Source organism: Mus caroli, chromosome 8, assembly GCF_900094665.2.
Source record: "Mus caroli chromosome 8, CAROLI_EIJ_v1.1, whole genome shotgun sequence".
NCBI lineage: Eukaryota > Metazoa > Chordata > Mammalia > Rodentia > Muridae > Mus > Mus caroli.
In genome coordinates, this window is record NC_034577.1 from 110,861,272 (window position 1) to 110,878,271 (window position 17,000).

The window sequence follows — 17,000 nt, forward strand, 5'->3', positions numbered from 1 at the left end:
TGGAGGCTACCCCTTGGAGGTTATCAAGGAGAACAGGGTGTGTGTGTGTGTGGGGGGTGCCATGCTTCCTGGGGCCAGATGGATTCTTTGGGTACAGCAGCTGAGTCCTGGGTGCTCTCAGCAAGGAGGGGTATTGGGAAGCTGGGGAGGGTGGGTGAGCTGGAAGCTGCCTCAGGCCAGTGGCCCTGCCTGGGCCAAGTCCCTTCACAAGGACTTCCCTGTACGAGCAGACTTAATTAAATAATTGCTTTGTGTTCTGGTCCTGCTGACCTTGGCTTAGTCCTCCTTGGTGGTTTTCCATCAGATCTTCTAGCTTTAACTCCCAACCCCTGGTCTTGCCCACCCCCATTTTCCCCCTAGAGCATCCTTACAAGATCATTAGGTTGATCTAAGGAAAGAGTAGACAGGTCCCCCTTCAGGTGACCATAGGGAAGGATGCTCTGCACATATGACCACCAGGGAGGGTCCTCTTGTGCTGCTTGCTACATAGGACAGGCACACAATCCTGGGTAAAGCAGGCAGGACCCTAGGACCCAGAACCTTCCTTCCTAAAGGCACAGGGATATACTCTTGTCTGTGCCCTTCAGTGCTATGAGGTAGGTGTGGGAGAAAACCAGTTCAGGGCTCTGGGGGAGGAGCCAGAGAGGGCTTCCTGGAGGTGGGGAATGTCTAAGCTAAGTTTCTGAGTATTGGTCTCTGGGGTTGCCATGCCAAGTGATCACCAGCCAAGTAGCTGCAGAAACACAGCATGTGATTGAGCCTGGAGTACGAGCCTGACCCTCGCCCAGTGGCCTTGGGTAGAGTCTCTGGCTTCTCCATCCCTTAGAACAATGACAATATCACCTCCCCCTTGACTACCATGGTCTGCCACAAAGAAAAGGCTGTACAAGCATGAATCCACTGTGGGGAGGGCAGGAGAAAAGAGGGAAGGCTGGAAAAATCTAGCAGGGGGGGGAGTGGGGCGGGGGGAGGAAGAAGAAAGAGAGGAAGAGGAGAAGGGGAGGGGGAAGAGAGATGAGAGAGAGGGGAAGAGAGAAGGGGGAGGGAGGGAGACAGGGAGAGGGAGAGGGAGAGGGAGAGGGAGAGGACAGCTCTTGACCACATTCCAGGGCTTGTCTCTAGCCAACATGGCAGTCAAGACAGGGATTCCTGAGTCCCCAGTGTCTAGCTCCCCTGATTTTGGCTTAGATTTGCTCTGTGAGTTTATCTTGTTAGAAAATGGAAGCAACCTCTGAGTTGGGACAGGCCAGCAGGTGAAGACTATAAGAAGTCTGTCAGAACCTCCTTGGGCCTGCATGCTAGGAGTCTCCTGCCCTGGATCCTGGGACCAGGGAGAGAAAGTCCAGCAGGCCAGAGCCACACAGCAGTAACAATGAAGCTCCCTACCTGGTGGCTCTGCCACCTGTGTCTGTGTCTCATAGCGAGGGACAGGCACAGCCACCTCCTCACCCCACACCTGTCTCTCCTGCTCACAGAGACTCCAGCTTCTTGCCAGGTCACACTCGAGTGGTTCAACAGGTGAGTGGAGACGGGTGACACCCTGCCCACTGGATGAAGGAGTGCCACCCTAGCCAGATTGAGAGACTGGAGAGAGCAGAGGATCGGGGTGACAGATCTCATGTCACTAGTCACGGCTGAGCCTGGTAATTCCTGTTCCCCATCTGCATGCCATCAGCCGCCAGCTGCCAGTGACAGCCACTGAGAAGTCAGAATGTCCTCTCTGCGAATCAGCAAGGTTTTATACTAACATATTTCAAATTACTAACTGTTGGATTATGGACCTGATCTTTTAAGATTAAAAAGTGTGTGTGTGTGTGTGTGTGTGTGTGTGTATGACAGCTGAAGAAATAAGGCCACCAATGAGTTTGTTGCTTTTATTTACTGTTCTGGTAAAGTGGTTTTGTTTGGTTGGTTGGTTGGTTGGCTGGTTGGTTGGTTGGTTGGTTGGTTTTTGTCAGCTTGACACAAACTAGAGTTATCTGGGAAAAGGAGTCTCAAATGAACAAATGCACCCATCAGGTTGGCCTATAACAAAATAGGAGTTCACTTTCTTGATTAGTGATCGATGGGGGAGGGTCCAACCCACTCGGAGACAAGGCCACCCCTGGGCTAGTGGTCCTGGGTTCTGTAAGAAAGCATCCTGAGGGGCAAGCCAGTGAGCAGCCCCTCTCCATGGCCTCTGCATCAGCTCCTGCCTCCAGGTTCCTGCCTTGCTTGGGTTTCTGCCTTGGTGCTTTTCAATGAATTCTGACCCAGAATACATACGCCAAATAAGCCCCTCCTTCCCCAAGGTGTTCCATGTCTTCTCACAGCAATAGAAAACAAACCAGCATGTTTGCAGAACACAGGTGAAGGGTTACATACCGGAGCATGCATGAAACCAAGCGAGACACATCACTGAAAAGTCTCACCCCGCCACAGTGGGGGAGGGGGGACAGCTTCTCCGTAGTGGACAGGGTGTCAGAAAGGGACCTCTCAGGGGTTGGAGAGATGGCTCAGCGGTCAAGAGCACAGACTGTTCTTCCAGAGGTCCTGAGTTCAAATCCCAGCAACCACATGGTGGCTCACAACCATCTATAATGGGATCTGATGCCCTCTTCTGGTGTGTCTAAAGACAGCAGCAGTGTACTCATAGACATAAAATAAATAAATCTTTAAAAAAGAAAGAAAGAAAGAAAGAAAGAAAGAAAGAAAGAAAGAAAGAAAGAAAGAAAGAAAGGAAGGAAGAAAGGGAGCCCCCAACACCAAGGGACTAAATAAGACAATGGAGCAGAAACCTGGAAGAAAGGGGACCTAGGAGGCCTGGGTGGAGCCCTCACCGTTGGTTCCCTCTGGACTTGGTGGGGTGCCAGAGGTGGAATGAGGATCAGAACCCAAGCACAGAGCTGGGTTCCGTTCTTCCAGGTCACTGCTGGGGACACTATCCAGCCACAAGCCCCTCCCTCATTCCTTCCTTCCACTCTGTAGACAGACGCCCAAAGTCATTGATTAAACAGGCTGCTGGTGCATACTCTTCCTACACCGGCCAAACTGTGGACCGAAAGTCTTTCTGTGGGAGCTGGGTATGTAGTTGAATTGGTAGGATACTTCCCTACCATGCTCAAAGCCCTGGGTTCAATCCCCAGCACGGCATAAACTGGCTTCTTAGTTAATACTGGTTATCCTAGCAGCTGGGAGGTAGAGACAAGAAGGTCAAAAGTTCTACTTCATCCTTGGCTGCATATTAAGACCAGCCACAGACCATAAGCACCTACTGTGTGCCAGACACTCTTCCAGAGGCTGCGGATGCCTTTGGGAAGAGGCAGGTTCTGCCTGACTCTCGTGAGGATGACAGGCCATAGGGGGCAGACAGTTGGCAGTGCTCTAGATCAGGTATGTGGGCAGAAGCATTCTGGAGGGGCCACAGAGGAACTTAAAAGGAAGGGATAGGGACCTGTGATATTTCTTCCATGTGTTTATTTTGGAATAAGTGTAGGGTTACCAGGGGGTGCCAAGATGGCCCCCAGGTCTCCAGAGAGAACGCCTAGGTGTGGCGAACACTGGCAGGAACTGCTTCCCCGACAGTTATGTCTGACATGGCTAAAGTGTGACATCAGAACCAGGGACATGGGCTGGCTACAGGGCAAGCGTGTGGTCTCCGTGCCACTGGGTAACTCGAAAGGCTGTATGTGACTATTACCTCCCTCAGAATAGAATTGCCGGTTACCATGTAGATATTCTCACCATGCTGTCTCTAGCCTGGCTTCCCCGTGTCTGTGCAGAAACTTCACATCACTCTCCGGACAATATGTAAGTGGAATTCCACAGCACTGACCTTCTGAGCCACAAGTACCCTCTATTGGCTCCCCCTACTCTGCTCTCTCTCCCTCTTCCCCCTCTCCCATCAGATCCTCATCTGAGGTCACAGCCTCAGCTGTAACCCTCTTGGAGATGCTAGAGGAGCCAGGAGAAGAGTGCTGCCTGGGGACGGACACTCCATCTGTGTATCACCCACGCTGGGGTTGAATTGTTGGTGACATAGCTGCCTTTGAGCCCCATGTTTCTAGAAAGGATTCCAATATACTTGCTGGCTCGCCACACTGGACCCTGCTCTTGCTTCTTTCCCTCCTCCCCCTCCCCTTTCTCCCTCCTCCCCTTCTTCCTCCTCCTTCATCTTTGTGTGTGTGAGTGGTATGCATATGTGCCAGTGTGTGTGTAGGTCAAAGATAATATTGGGTTTCAATCCTCCTCTTGGACCCTGTTTGAGACAGGATCTTTTGTTTACCACTGCGCAGAGCAAGCAAGCTAACCCAGAAGCTTCCAGGGGCTCCCCTTTCCCCTATCTCTGCATCCTATCTTTCTGTAGGGATGCTGGGACCACAGATGCATGCTATTGTGGCATGCTTGGCCTCAGCTGTGGGGATCCACATCTGAGTCCTCAGTGTTCCACAGAAAGGCACCCTCTGAACCATCTCTGCAGCCTGGGGGAGCCATTTATCCGGAACCACAAATTCCTACCGCACCATGACGTTAACCTGGGAAGCAAAGGCCTGTGACTTGGAGATCTCCGTCTGTATATCTACTTTCTAGAAGGTTTCTGGATGTCCTCCCAGCCAAGCTTGGGCTTCTCTCCCTGTGAAAACCCTTTGGTCCATAGGGAACAGTCGTATGTCAGGTGTCGACAATTATGGTGGCTTCTATGAATGGTAAGAGAAGGATTCCCAGGCCTGCCATGGCCCAGGGAAAATGACCCATTCCTGTGACCTGGTGACCAAATAGAGATGCCTGTGGTTGGGGGAGGAGGGGGAGGCACGAGGCATTTGAGCTATGTGTTTACCCCTTGGGCTGCAGTGAATCCTGGGGCACCTTCGCCGGGTCACTGCCGTTCCCAGTCACAGGTTGGAGCTTGTCCTGTCTGGTAGAATGAAAACCCTGCAAGACCATTGATGTCACCAGGAGGTGACAGCAGGACAGGTGTGGAGAAGACTCTGAGAGCCCAGTGGCCATGACTTGAGAGCGAGCATTGGAAGTGTCTGACATTGGCTGTATGCTTTGCTCTTTGGAGCCTACTGTCCCCCAGAGTCCCTTTCCTACTTTCAGTTCCATGCCTTCATGTCACCTCCCGGCCACTTTTGCCAAAGGACCCCTCCCAAGGCATCCTGCTTAGTTTTTGTTTAAAAAAATGTATTTATTTAATCTTATACCGTGTGCATAAGAGCTTTGCCTGCATGTGTATCGTGTACAAGCCTGAGGCTGTGGAGGTCAGAAAAGGGTGTCCGAGGAGATGGAGTTACATGCAGTCGTGAGCTCCCTGACATGGAAGCCAGGAACTGATCGGAGTCCCCTGGAAGAACAAGTGCCCTTAACTGCTGAGCCACCTCTCCAGCCCTGGCCCCGTTGGAGTCCCAGTCTCTCTCTCTCTCTCTGTGTGTGTGGTCTGTCTGTCTGTCTGTCTCTGTCTCTATCTCTGTGTGTCTCTTTCTGTCTCTTTCTGCCTGTCTCTCTCAATTAGTATACAGATTTTATTATGGGGTTTCCTACACGCACTTGGTTTAGGTCGATTCCCCCACCTCCCTGCTCCCCTGCCCCCCCAATACCTTACTCTCTCTTCCACTCCGACACAACAAGCACTCTCCTGCTCTCCACACCACACCCCTCCTCCCCCTCCTCATGAACCCCTGGCCTCGGCTCTCACCCACAGACACTTGTGGTCAGAAGCTAAGCCGTGTGTGTGTGTGTGTGTGTGTGTGTGTGTGTGTGTGTGTGTGTGTGTGCATGAACATGCACTGTTTGTTTTTCTGTGCCGGGTCACCTCTTTTAATATAATACTGTCTTCAAGGCATTACTGCTTGTCCCCAGCTCTGGGCCGTGACAGTGAACAGCACCTATCCTCAGGGCCCCAAACCTTGAGTATTTGTTCTCTTAGATCCAGAAGTCTGAAGTCTAGGACTGGCATGGCAGGACTGCACTCCCTCTGCAGGATCTGGGGCAGGAGCCTTCTCACTCCTTCCAGGGTTGGGTGGTCCCAGGCCCTCTTTGGTGACACTTCAGCTTCTGAGTGACGCTCACCCACCTATCACCAGTTCTGTCACTCTGATGACATCCCCAGTGTGGGAGTCAGAACTGTTACAGGGGCTGAGATCTTAGCACAGCTGATGCCATGGTGGAATTCCATTCAGAACCTAGAGAGCACCATGTGCCGACACTAAAACAAAGGCCCGATCCATCAATGTCCATAGTTCTGGGAAAGTCTCTAAATGTAGTAACTTTGTTTTGGGGCTTCTGTGATTCCATTTCTGGCTAACTGTTCTTGCTAACTGAAGTATGTCAACCCTGAACATGGTTTTTGTACTTAAAATCTCACCCTGAGGGGCTGGAGAGATGGCTCAGCGGTTAAGAGCACTGACTGCTCTTCCGGAGGTCTTGAGTTCAAATCCCAGCAACCACATGGTGGCTCACAACCATCTGTAATGGGATCTGATACCCTCTTCTGGTGTGTCTGAAGACAGCGACAGTGTACTTACATATAATAAATAAATCTTTCTTTTTTTTTTTAAAGAAAAAAAATCTCACCCCGAGAAAGGCTCAATGTTACATTGGGTAGCCACCAGCCAGCTAATAGACTTTCTATTGGCTTAAGCCCTTCTCTAGTGAACACCTCACAGCAAGGACCCTGGTCAACCGGGGCTGAATTTACTCCTGGAGGCTTACAAACAGTGCATCTATGAAGATCTTCACTGTAGATAAGGACCCACCCTCTGATGTGATGTTTAATATGCTAGGGTTTACAGTCACCATGGAAACAAAGTTTTGGGCCTCTCTATGAGGGATTATCTAGGTTAACTGAAGTAGGGAAGAATCAAGGTCTCACACTGTAGCTCAAGACTGGCCTCTAACTCTCCAGTGCTGGGGTTACAGGTGTGCCACACCTACTCCTGTGGTTGTACTATTCTGTGCGTGTTGCTAACACACAACTGTTTGTACAAGAATGTGTCGCTTCCTGCTTGTTTCTACAACTTAAAAATGTGTCTCCAAAATTCCTCTTCAAAGAGCGTACCCGTGTGCAATGCACCTTCTTTGAGGAGGACACCTCCTGGGAGTGCAGTTTATGACCAAATAAATTTCAGGTGCCTTGAGACTGTGTGAAGCCTGCTTTTCAAGATGCATTCTTTGGGGGCAAATTCACAGAGAATGAAAGGACTCCACTTTCAAGGAGAGAGTGAAGGGAGTTGACCAGGGTGACCTCACTCGTTGCTCAAGATGTCCAGAGCAGACATTTCAAGAAAGGCTACATGCTTCTGGTTAGGCCCCGCCCTTGGCTCAGCTGTCAGGGCCAGCTCCAAACTGCACACCCCAGGGGTTCCCAGGTGGGGTGGCTGTTTTGTCTGAGGACATTCCTTAAAGTGGGTTCTAGAGTCTTCCAAGGTGAAGAAAGACATGAAATAGAACCTCTCAAAGGAAGAATCAAAACCCTTGGAGTCCGTAGGGGTGACTGTGGTATGTCAGATGACAAGACAAGAAGAGAGACGGAAACCAGGTGTCACTGCTGAGGACATCTGCACAGGAGCCCAGCTTACTCCAGATCAAGGTAAAGATGAAAGGCAGAGAGTATTCGCCTTAAAAAGCCAGCACCAAGCAGGAGAGAGGTGGGGAGAGGCCAGCAGGGCACACTAATGTGAGGAGCGTGGACTCAGAGGAGCAGAAAGGAAGGAATGTCAAAGCCCCTCTCTCTGTGTCCAATCAAAATGGCTGCCAATAGAAAGCCCAGGACCAGAAAGTCCAAACTTAGAGTTAGCTTACAAACAGCACACTTCGCACGCAGCTCACAGTGCTATGCATGGAGAAGGCCTGGGAACGTGGCCTGCAGGGCAGCGATCAGGGTTCAGAAATAAAAATCTAGCAGAAGCGTGTCCGCCAGCTACGTTTTCTCATCACAATGCAAACCTTAGTCTCCCAAGCCTGAGTGTGCCCACCCAGTCACCTCCAATCGCCGTGCTGATCTTTCCATGGTCTGCTTCATCTGGGGGAGTGTCCCGTGACATCTACCACGCAGTGTCCCCTCTCACACATTCTGCTCATTCTCATGCCTGCCCACAAATTCCAACTTCCACACATCCAGCGGGAGCGGGCTGTGGTGATGGAATCCAGGAGCCCGAGCTGCGCGGGGGAGGTGTTAGCTCACCAGCCCATTGCCGCTGCAGCCCGAATCTGGTGCCATCAACAATGCCCCGGGAAGGTGAGAGACTCCTCCTCACCAGAGCATCCTTTCTTAGAATCACAGGAGGCAAACTGCAGAAGACCCAGGAGAACTTGGGAGCCAAGTTCCCACGTGTTCTCCACAAGAACCACAGACTCTCCTGAGAGCTCAGGTGCCTGTGCCAGGCAGTGGCAGAGATGTCTCTCTGCACAAGCATGCACCAGCAACAACAGCAAGCAGGTCCTGACATTTGTTCTGGAAGTTTCTCCTCTGTGCCCATAGAATATGTTTTTACCCTTCTCCCAGAGACTCAGCCACGAGGGGACACCAGTGGGCTTATACTCAGCCCACAAGGGGACACCTGGCTTATACTCAGAGCCATTTCTGCTCCTGAAGCTTCCCCCACTTGCACACAGTGGGTCTCTACTCTCTCAGTGTCTACCCTGCAGGCCCTCCTCGCACAGTAGGCAGTTCTTCCTATTGCTCTCTCAGGTCCTATATGCTCTTCCTGCCATGTCCACATCTTTGGAGACAGTCTCTCAATCCAGCTCTCCGGTGCTGTTTTCCTCTGGGATGCCGACTCACACGGGTGGGGTAGGCAGTGTCTCCCTCACCTCACAGAGGAGTAAACTGAGGTGGAGAGAGGAGGGTAAAGTCACCCAAGGTCACACACGTCTGGAAGGACGTGGCCTGGACTGCAAAGCTGAGGGAGTCCAGTTTCCCTCCCTTTTTTTAGGATTGGGTGGGGGGTGGGGTGAAGTCTCCTGCTGGGGGAGGGGCCTCACAGCGGGAGCAGGCATCGTGGTGGGGGATGGGCGGCAGGATGATGGAGGTGCTTTGATTTTGTTAAGAGAGAAAGATTCAGGGAAGACGTGAAGCCCACCAAAGCGTCCAGTCAGGTTGACTAGGACGGCAATGGCCACCGCTTGGGGGAGCCAGTGAGGCACGTGGTAACTATTTGACAGGTTAGTCGCACAAATATGCAGTCAATTGATCAACTGCCAGAGGTCAAAAGTAAACCCAGGATGGGGCATGACCCAGCCTTCTCCAGGGCCACCTCTGCTCCGTGGAGCTAGGGACCCTGGTCCACCTAAAAAGCCACACAAAATCCCGCTCAAGAGTGAAATTGAAAATTGAAGCGGCTTAGTAGGGCTCCTGTAGAGGGCTTTCCTTGTAGCTTTCCAGAGCACACACTGGGCAGCCCGAAGTGTAGGACACCCCTCTCTGCGTTACAGGGTACCAATGTGCTGCCGAGGCAAACACGCTCTGTGCTGAGTCCTTCGGGATCACACTGTTTTCCTGGATCCCCAGTTTTCCTGGGACAGGGGGTGCTGTTCTGATCATTAGAAAGAGAGGAGTGTGCTCTACAGGTAAACATATCGTCCACAAGTGGCTGTGGCATCCCCAGTTTCCGTCCTCCCAAGGGCGCATCTACATAGGTGTAGGTAAGGCTGTCTCAGCTTTCTGCTCTATTTCAGTTACAGATGCGGCCAGGTGGCTCAGAGAGGCCAGATGATTGACTGGCCCCGAGCTGCTCTATCCCAGGTAAGGCTTTTAACTCAGGACTTTCTCCCTTTCAGGCGATTCTTATGCTCTGGCAGGTTTGGACAAGAATCAGAGCTCTGAGACCACACAGACAGAGGCTTCCTGATCCTTCCAGAGCCACTGCGGCTGACCCTTGGAGTTTGGGGTCCTGGCGCCAGCGGGGCGGGCCAGGCGTGCAGAGGGCGGAGCTGCTGAGCCCTGCCCAGGGGCGGAGCTCACCTGGGGACCAGGTAGGCAGCTCCCCGGCAACCTGGCCGCCCGGGAAGCCTGGGCGCGCAGCAGCCGCGGCCTCGCTAGGGCCCCAGGGACTCGAGCAGGGACTGCGACCAGCCCCACGGCCGGCTGTGGAGCAGCCTGGACACCAGTTCACCATGGGGAGACGCCTCAAGTTTCTGCAGAAACTGGCCTTCTTGGCCCAGAACCACCGGTACAAGGCGCTGGAGAGGGACGAGGTGGAGACCCTGGTGAGTCTGGGCGATTTGGTATGAAGCATGGAATTAGACCCCACATTTGTCCCCTGGGACTCTGTATCTGACCCCTGGGACCCCGTGGGTCACTGGACTCTGAGATTCTTCTCAGCACCTCTGTTGACTCTGAAAAGCACCTAGCTTCAAAGTAAGCAGCTCCACCTGGCTCAAGGCGCAGAACTCAGCAATTAACTTGGTTAGGCCAGCCCGTTTTGGGACCGAGAAACTAAAGCCGGTGCTCTTTAAGGGCATGGAGTTAGCAGGCCACCTAGCCAGGGAGTTAACTTCGTTTTCTCCGATTCAGGGGAGTTTACATGCCTCTACCCAGAGAGACAGCTCTGCATGAACTTTTACAGGAAGGCTGCTGGGATTGAAAGGGATGTGGACCCAAAACAAAACAAAAACAAACAAACAAAAAAAGCCACACAAAATCCCGCTCAAGTTTAAGAGTGAAAATTGAAAATTGAAGCTGTTTAGTAGGGCTCCTGTAGAGGGCTTTCCTCTACATCAATGTGGTTTTTAAAAAGCTGCTCTGAGCCAAGGCATGGTGGTAGCACATATGCCTCTTATCCCAGCACTTGGGAGGCAGGGACAGGTAGATCTTTGAGATAGAGACCAGTCTAATCTCACTGTATAGTGAGTTTCAGTCCAGCCAGAGCTACACAGAGAAACCCTTTCTTAAAAAGCCAACCAGAACCCCACTCTGAACAGTGTAATGACTTTGAACCTTAAGGTAGCTCCTGGGCTAACCTTACAGAGCTTCAGTGCAAGAAGTTTCTCTACAGGACCAACAACCATAACATTGTTTCTGTGACTCTGATGTGCCGCTGGGGTCCAGCCAGTAGGTTGGTGACCAGCACAGCTCCCCACCCCTGCCAGCTTTGTAAAGGCTGAGAGTGGAAACTCACAGCACACCCAGAACTCCATGCTTGTCCATGGGGAGCTGAGACCTGTGCTCTTTAAGGGCCTGGAGTTCTCAGGCCACCTAGCCAAGGAGTCTTGTCATGCCGAGTGGGAGGAGGGTCTAGGTTAAATTTGTAACAACAGAAGATGTTCTGTAATATTTCAATTTTATTTTCTCCCAAGGAATGCTATGGTCAAAACACTTGATGGTGTGGTTTTTAGATATCTATACATTTATACATTTGTTTACAAAGGTTATTGTATGTGTCCGTGTTGGTGTTGATGTAAGAATTCTGGTCTTAGGGCTGTGAACCGCAGGACCCAAAACTATCCGTGTTTCTCTGCCACCTCATGGGTTAGCGGTGTACCATAATCCTTTGCTAATGCCAAGTGTGTCCTTACACGGTTTGTACTGTGTGGTTAGAAGGAGTTGGAATTGTATCTGTTGACGTTGACCGCTTCCTTCCACCTTTTTCTGTCCCCCCCCTCTTTTTTTGCCTCTGTCTTTTGATGTTTTGGGCAAGGCTAGGGGCTCCTGATGTGTAGCCGGTTGTCATCAGGGATTCTAAAAGTGTGCAGGTGTGGGCTTGGTGAAGTCCACCTGGAGATGCTCTGAGCCAGGTGGACTTCATTCCCCCGAGCTGTTCAAAGGCAACCTGCCTGCAGGTGTATTTCCCACCTGGTCATACACTCTGTAGCACACTGAAGGTGAGGGAGCCTTGGGCATGTGATGACCAGTAGAGCAGACTTATGGGGAGGTCAGAGATATGGGCAGTCTTCAGAAAAAGGCCAGCTGCAAGGTGTACTGTCTCCAAAGCTAGCCTTACAAACACGAGGCATGCAATAAGGGTGCACAGTCGGGGTCTGGGGAGAGTGGAACTCAACGGTGGATCAATGCATAAATCCCTGGCTTCCATCATCAGTACCACAAGAAACCAAGCAACCACACTAAAAGCCAGTCTCCAGGAATGAGATGAAGAAAGAAGGCTGGGGAGACACTGCATCCTGCTGGGGCTGGATCGCTGTGGCCCCCAAGAGGCTTTGGGGGAGGAACCCAATTCACTCTGGGATCACCTCTGCAACTGTAGTGACTTAGCTTTACGATCATTTGGTCTGTGCTGTGTCCTAGGTGCTGGTTGGCTTCACAGCACACGCAGCTGTCCTGAGACTGGCTGGGTCCCCTCCAAGGCCTTTGGCCTCCAGATGAACTTTATGACAGCTTTGGCATGGAGATGAGTGCCAAGGTTCCGATGGGCATCATTTGGTTCTTGCAGAGTATTGATTGGACAATCTTGGACAGCGAAGAGGATAATACAACACACAGTATTCACAAATTAGTTCGTGGGGAGGGGAGGAGAGTGACAGGTGAAAGAGGAAGAGATGCCTTGTCAATGGTCTTATTGATTCAGATGTGCGGAGGAAGAAAGCCAAGGAGCATAGAAGGGGCTGAGAGAGAGAGAGATGGGGAAATCCCCAAGTTACAGGAGTCAAAACAGATTTGAGGTTCAGCACCCAGCTGGTGAGGTAGCTCCTTTTTTCTGTGTTTCCAGAGTGACGAATGGACAGGTGTCTGCAAGACTCTTTGGTTTTGATGCTGGACAAAGCTCTCTCTGATGTCCTGCACAGTGGGAGAACACAAGACTAGAAATTCCTGCTCCTGGGAAGGCTGGGTGCCAGCTCCAGGGATCTTGGCTCTGCCCCCGAGGTTGCTCCCAAGGTGGGTGCGACTCCCACCTGTCCTGCTATCCTGACTATTGACCTTGTCACCCTTCTGGGCTCTCCAGATCTGAGATGGCATGTGCAGTGGGCACCGTGTCATTCGACCCAGGCACCAGCAACTGTCCTGTGTTGGCTTGGGCTGAGGACAATGCTCACACTCTCTGCCCTTAGGCATCCATCCGGGTGGGTGGAAGCAGGTCACAGTTGACCTTGACTGTGGAGTGTGGAGTTTGGAGAGAGAGCAGAGTCTGAGATTAACAGGAGTAGAAAGATGGGTGAGCCTGGCAGAGTGCCAGACAGGAGGAGGGACATACAGGGGCTGGTCTAAGAAGGTCAGGCTACACGGGGGACCCCAGGAGCCTCGGCAGAAAGAATCTGTCCTTTCTATTTACAATCATGGGGACCTTTGACTGGTTTTAAATCAGGACTTGGCAGTAGTTCACATATTCATAAATGTGCCAGACTTCAGAGACTCAATAAAGAAAACAATCACAGATTTGTATGTTCAAGACCAGACGCTCAGGCTGGAGAAATGGCTTCTCCGTTAAAGTACTGGTTGCTCTTCCAGAGGACCCAGGTTCGATTCCCAGACCCACATGGCAGCTCTTAGCCATCTGTAATTCCAGTTCTAGGGGATCTATGTGCTCTTCCAACATATAGGAACACTGCATACATGAGGTCACAGACACACACCCATATACATAAAAAAAATAAAGACTAATTAAAAATAAAAACAAGCCAGGCAGTGGTGGCACATGCCTTTAATCCCAGCACTTGGGAGGCAGAGGCAGGTGGATTTCTGAGTTCGAGGCCAGCCTGTTCTACAGAGTGAGTTCCAGGACAGCTAGGACTACACAGAGAAACCATGTCTCAAAAAACAAAATAAATACATAAATAAATAAATAACAATGACCTAACCCTTGTCTAGCATGTGCAAGACCCTGGGTTCTATAACACACACACACATATGTATTATATATATACACATATATATGTATTATATATACACACACATATCTTTGTATATAACATATATGTATATATGTTAGTATATACTGAGCAGCTGTATGTGTGTGCACATGCATGTGCATGCATGTGTATGTATGTGTGTTCATATGTGCATATGTGTGTAGCCTTTTTGATATGAATCATGTCCGTTAAAGAAATCGGCAGTGAGAGCGGGCATTGTCCTCAGCCAAACCCAGCATACAACAGTTGCTGGATCTGGAGTCAAATGAGAAGATGTCCATGGTACATAAAGAAATGAAATGTATAGACCACATATATGTATGTATACATGCTATATATCACAGAATTTATACACATTCTTAGCCTGAGGCTGACACTCACCCATCAGAATAGAACTCACCAATACACAGGGATCTTAGAGAAAAGGTTTGTACCCTCTTCCCCTTGTCACCTTAACAACTTATACTGGGGTGTGACTTCAGTTCACATTAACATTCAACTTGCCAATCAAAGGAGCCACAGGCTCCTGTGACGAGACCTCAAAAGACCGAGACCCAACCCATGACATGCGATGGCTGGTTCGTTCTCCACCCCTGGCTGAAGAACACTTTGCCCCCAAGCCTGGAGCAGATACTTGTGCTTGTACAACTGAGTGTTCCTGGCTCAGGGTTGCTCTCAAGGTGGCGGTCCCACTGTGTGCAGAGCTGTGGTCTCACCTGCAGCCATGCAACTCTAAGCACTATGGCTGTGGCAGGCCTGTTTGCTGGCCATGTGGTCCTCTCTGCAGGGCTTACTGTGGCCCAGCAGACGGATGGCTCAGTGGGGATGAGTACAGGTAGCCTTCGAATACCCACGACGAACGCCACGTCTGAGACTTACAACTTCCGCTGTACCTCTGCAGTTCCAGGAAGGAGCGCCAGGCTTAGTCCCCTCCATAGGGAAGGGATGAGGGGTGGCACACTGCTTGAGGGGACACTAGAGAGCAGGGCGGTAATTAGGGGCTCCCTTAGGCTGCCCTCCCACAGTAGTGGGAAGACTTCCAGCCAGATGTGCACATCTGTCATCCCAGCATTCTAGAAGTGGAGACAGGAGGATCTACATTCGGTCACCCACTGCCTCTGTAGATATAGTTCAGGGAAAGCCTGGGCTACATGAGACCCTGCCAAAAATGAGCAGAACTGACATGATTCATATAAAAAATGCTACACATACATGTACATGCACACATGCACATACACAGATACACATGGGGACACACATATACACACAGAGATACACATATACACAGAGATACAAATACAGAGATACACATACACATATGCACACACACACACACACATGTACACACAGATACACACATGTACACACAGATACACACATGTACACACAGATACACATGGACGCACATGTACACACATACAAACATGTACATGTACACACAGAGATATACACACATGCACACACACACATGGATACACACACAGATACACACATGGACACACACAGCCTGCTCGGGAGTCCCTAGTTTTGTAATGTTTCCTTTGATGCTATTTTTTCCCCCTGGGTTCAGAGTTTGGAGTTGTGAGCTTGTTCACACCAAGAATGGCCATGTCCACACGTGTGTGTCGAATGGGATGTCACTATCTAGGAGCTTGCTAGTTTAAAGTGATCAGTCTCGGGCCTATGACACCTGGCGGCAAGCTGGCTGTGACCAATAGCTACAGAACTGGCTTGGCCGCTTGCAGATAAGGAACATCTGGATTACAGGATGATGTTGCTTCACTTCGGTCTGTTGTATATAATAACTCGCTCCGGGGCTCCCTGGTGGTGGCAGGCAGGGAGCTGTGAACAAAGACAGGATTCACGTCAGGCACCTGCTTGTGGCTGGCTGCCCCTCTCTGCCCCTCTAACCTCCGTAGCTTACACTGGAGAGTCCCCAGCTGAGATCTGTGATGTCTCCATTCTCTTGTGTGTTGAGAATCTTGTCACTAGTGCTACCAGGTCTGTGCTAAGAGACTTAATTTAGTCAATTCTCAGGCAGCCTGAAGGTCCGGGAGAATCGATGTATGAAGGTGACACCATGGTGTCTGTTTAGTCCTAACGCCACAAACCTTGTCCTGAAAGGTAAAGAAACCTAGAGTAATCGCTGAAGCCGGGATCAACCCAGCTGAAGTGTTTGGTGTGCGTCTATGCGTGGTCGGGGGTGGGACTAGAGCTGGGGTTTGGGTTTCCCAAGTATGAGTGAGCACAAGGCTATCTACCAAATGGATAGGTAGATCCTTAATAACTCCTTAATAAGTCAGCTACTCCCATCAGGCTAGGAACTTACCTGTCTCATGCTCAAAGCAGTCTGGCTTAGAGGAAGGACCTCAGTATTGGAGCTCCCCTCCTGCCCTGCTGATGACCACTTGAAATGAGAGCTGGCAGAAAGTGAATCTGGGAACCTCCTAACTGGGACACTCTGGGCCTTGGCCAGGGACCCTGGCTGAGTGAAGAGCTAGCTAGGGCTTTGCAGGAGCTGGGAAAGGTGGCTGTGAGTCTGAGCAGCTCTATCAGGACAGACCCCAACCTGTCACATGAGCCAGTGGAAAGTGTGTGTGTGTGGGGGGGTGACACAGGCTGTCATTCTTGGACATCCCCACTCCCACTAGTTCCTGGCAGAGTTGCTTTGGTTCAGTACCATAGAGTGAGGGGCTCAGGAAAGGGGCTGGGCTCAAAGTGGTTACGGCTGGTATGAGGGCAGAGCTGGCTGTCTTGTTACTGGGATTGGGTGTGAAAGGAAAAGAGATCCTTGTGCAAAAAAAGGAAGAGAGTGTTTCTGTCTCCCATTGTCATGGTTTTTACAAAATTTATTTTATTGGTTACTGCGTATATGTGTATCAGGTGCGCGTTGGGCACAGCACACATGTGGGGGTCCTAGGACAACTTCATGATGTTGGTTCCATTTTTTTTAATATGGGTTCCGAGCTTGCAAAGCAGATGTCTTTGCCCACTGAGCCATCTCACCAGCCTTGGGGGTCTTAAAAAACCATAGTTAGTGGACAGGGGACGAGGGGGCCACGGCACATGTAGGAAGGTCAGAGCACAGCTCTGGGGAGTTGGTTCTCTCGTTTCACCATGCGGGTTAGGGAGCAGGCTCCTTTACCCACTGAGCTACCTCAATGGCCTCATCTTGGGTTTTGACTCTTCCTTAGGATCGCACTTTATGGATAACTACTAGA

The 17,000-nt window shown here is 50.8% G+C and overlaps 1 protein-coding gene across 2 annotated transcripts in view; it reads left to right on the plus strand.

The window, feature by feature from the left end:
- Positions 1 to 9,942: 9,942 nt before the first annotated feature.
- Positions 9,943 to 17,000, plus strand: part of Atp2c2 (ATPase secretory pathway Ca2+ transporting 2) — a 56,840-nt gene continuing 49,782 nt past the window's right edge. The window contains exon 1 of one of the 2 annotated variants that reach the window (XM_021169895.1): positions 9,943 to 10,185. In XM_021169895.1, coding sequence (XP_021025554.1) covers positions 10,093 to 10,185 — 93 coding nt within the window. In that variant the 5' untranslated portion in view covers positions 9,943 to 10,092. The remainder of the gene's footprint in view (positions 10,186 to 17,000) is intronic. The other variant, XM_029480263.1, reaches the window with a different exon arrangement.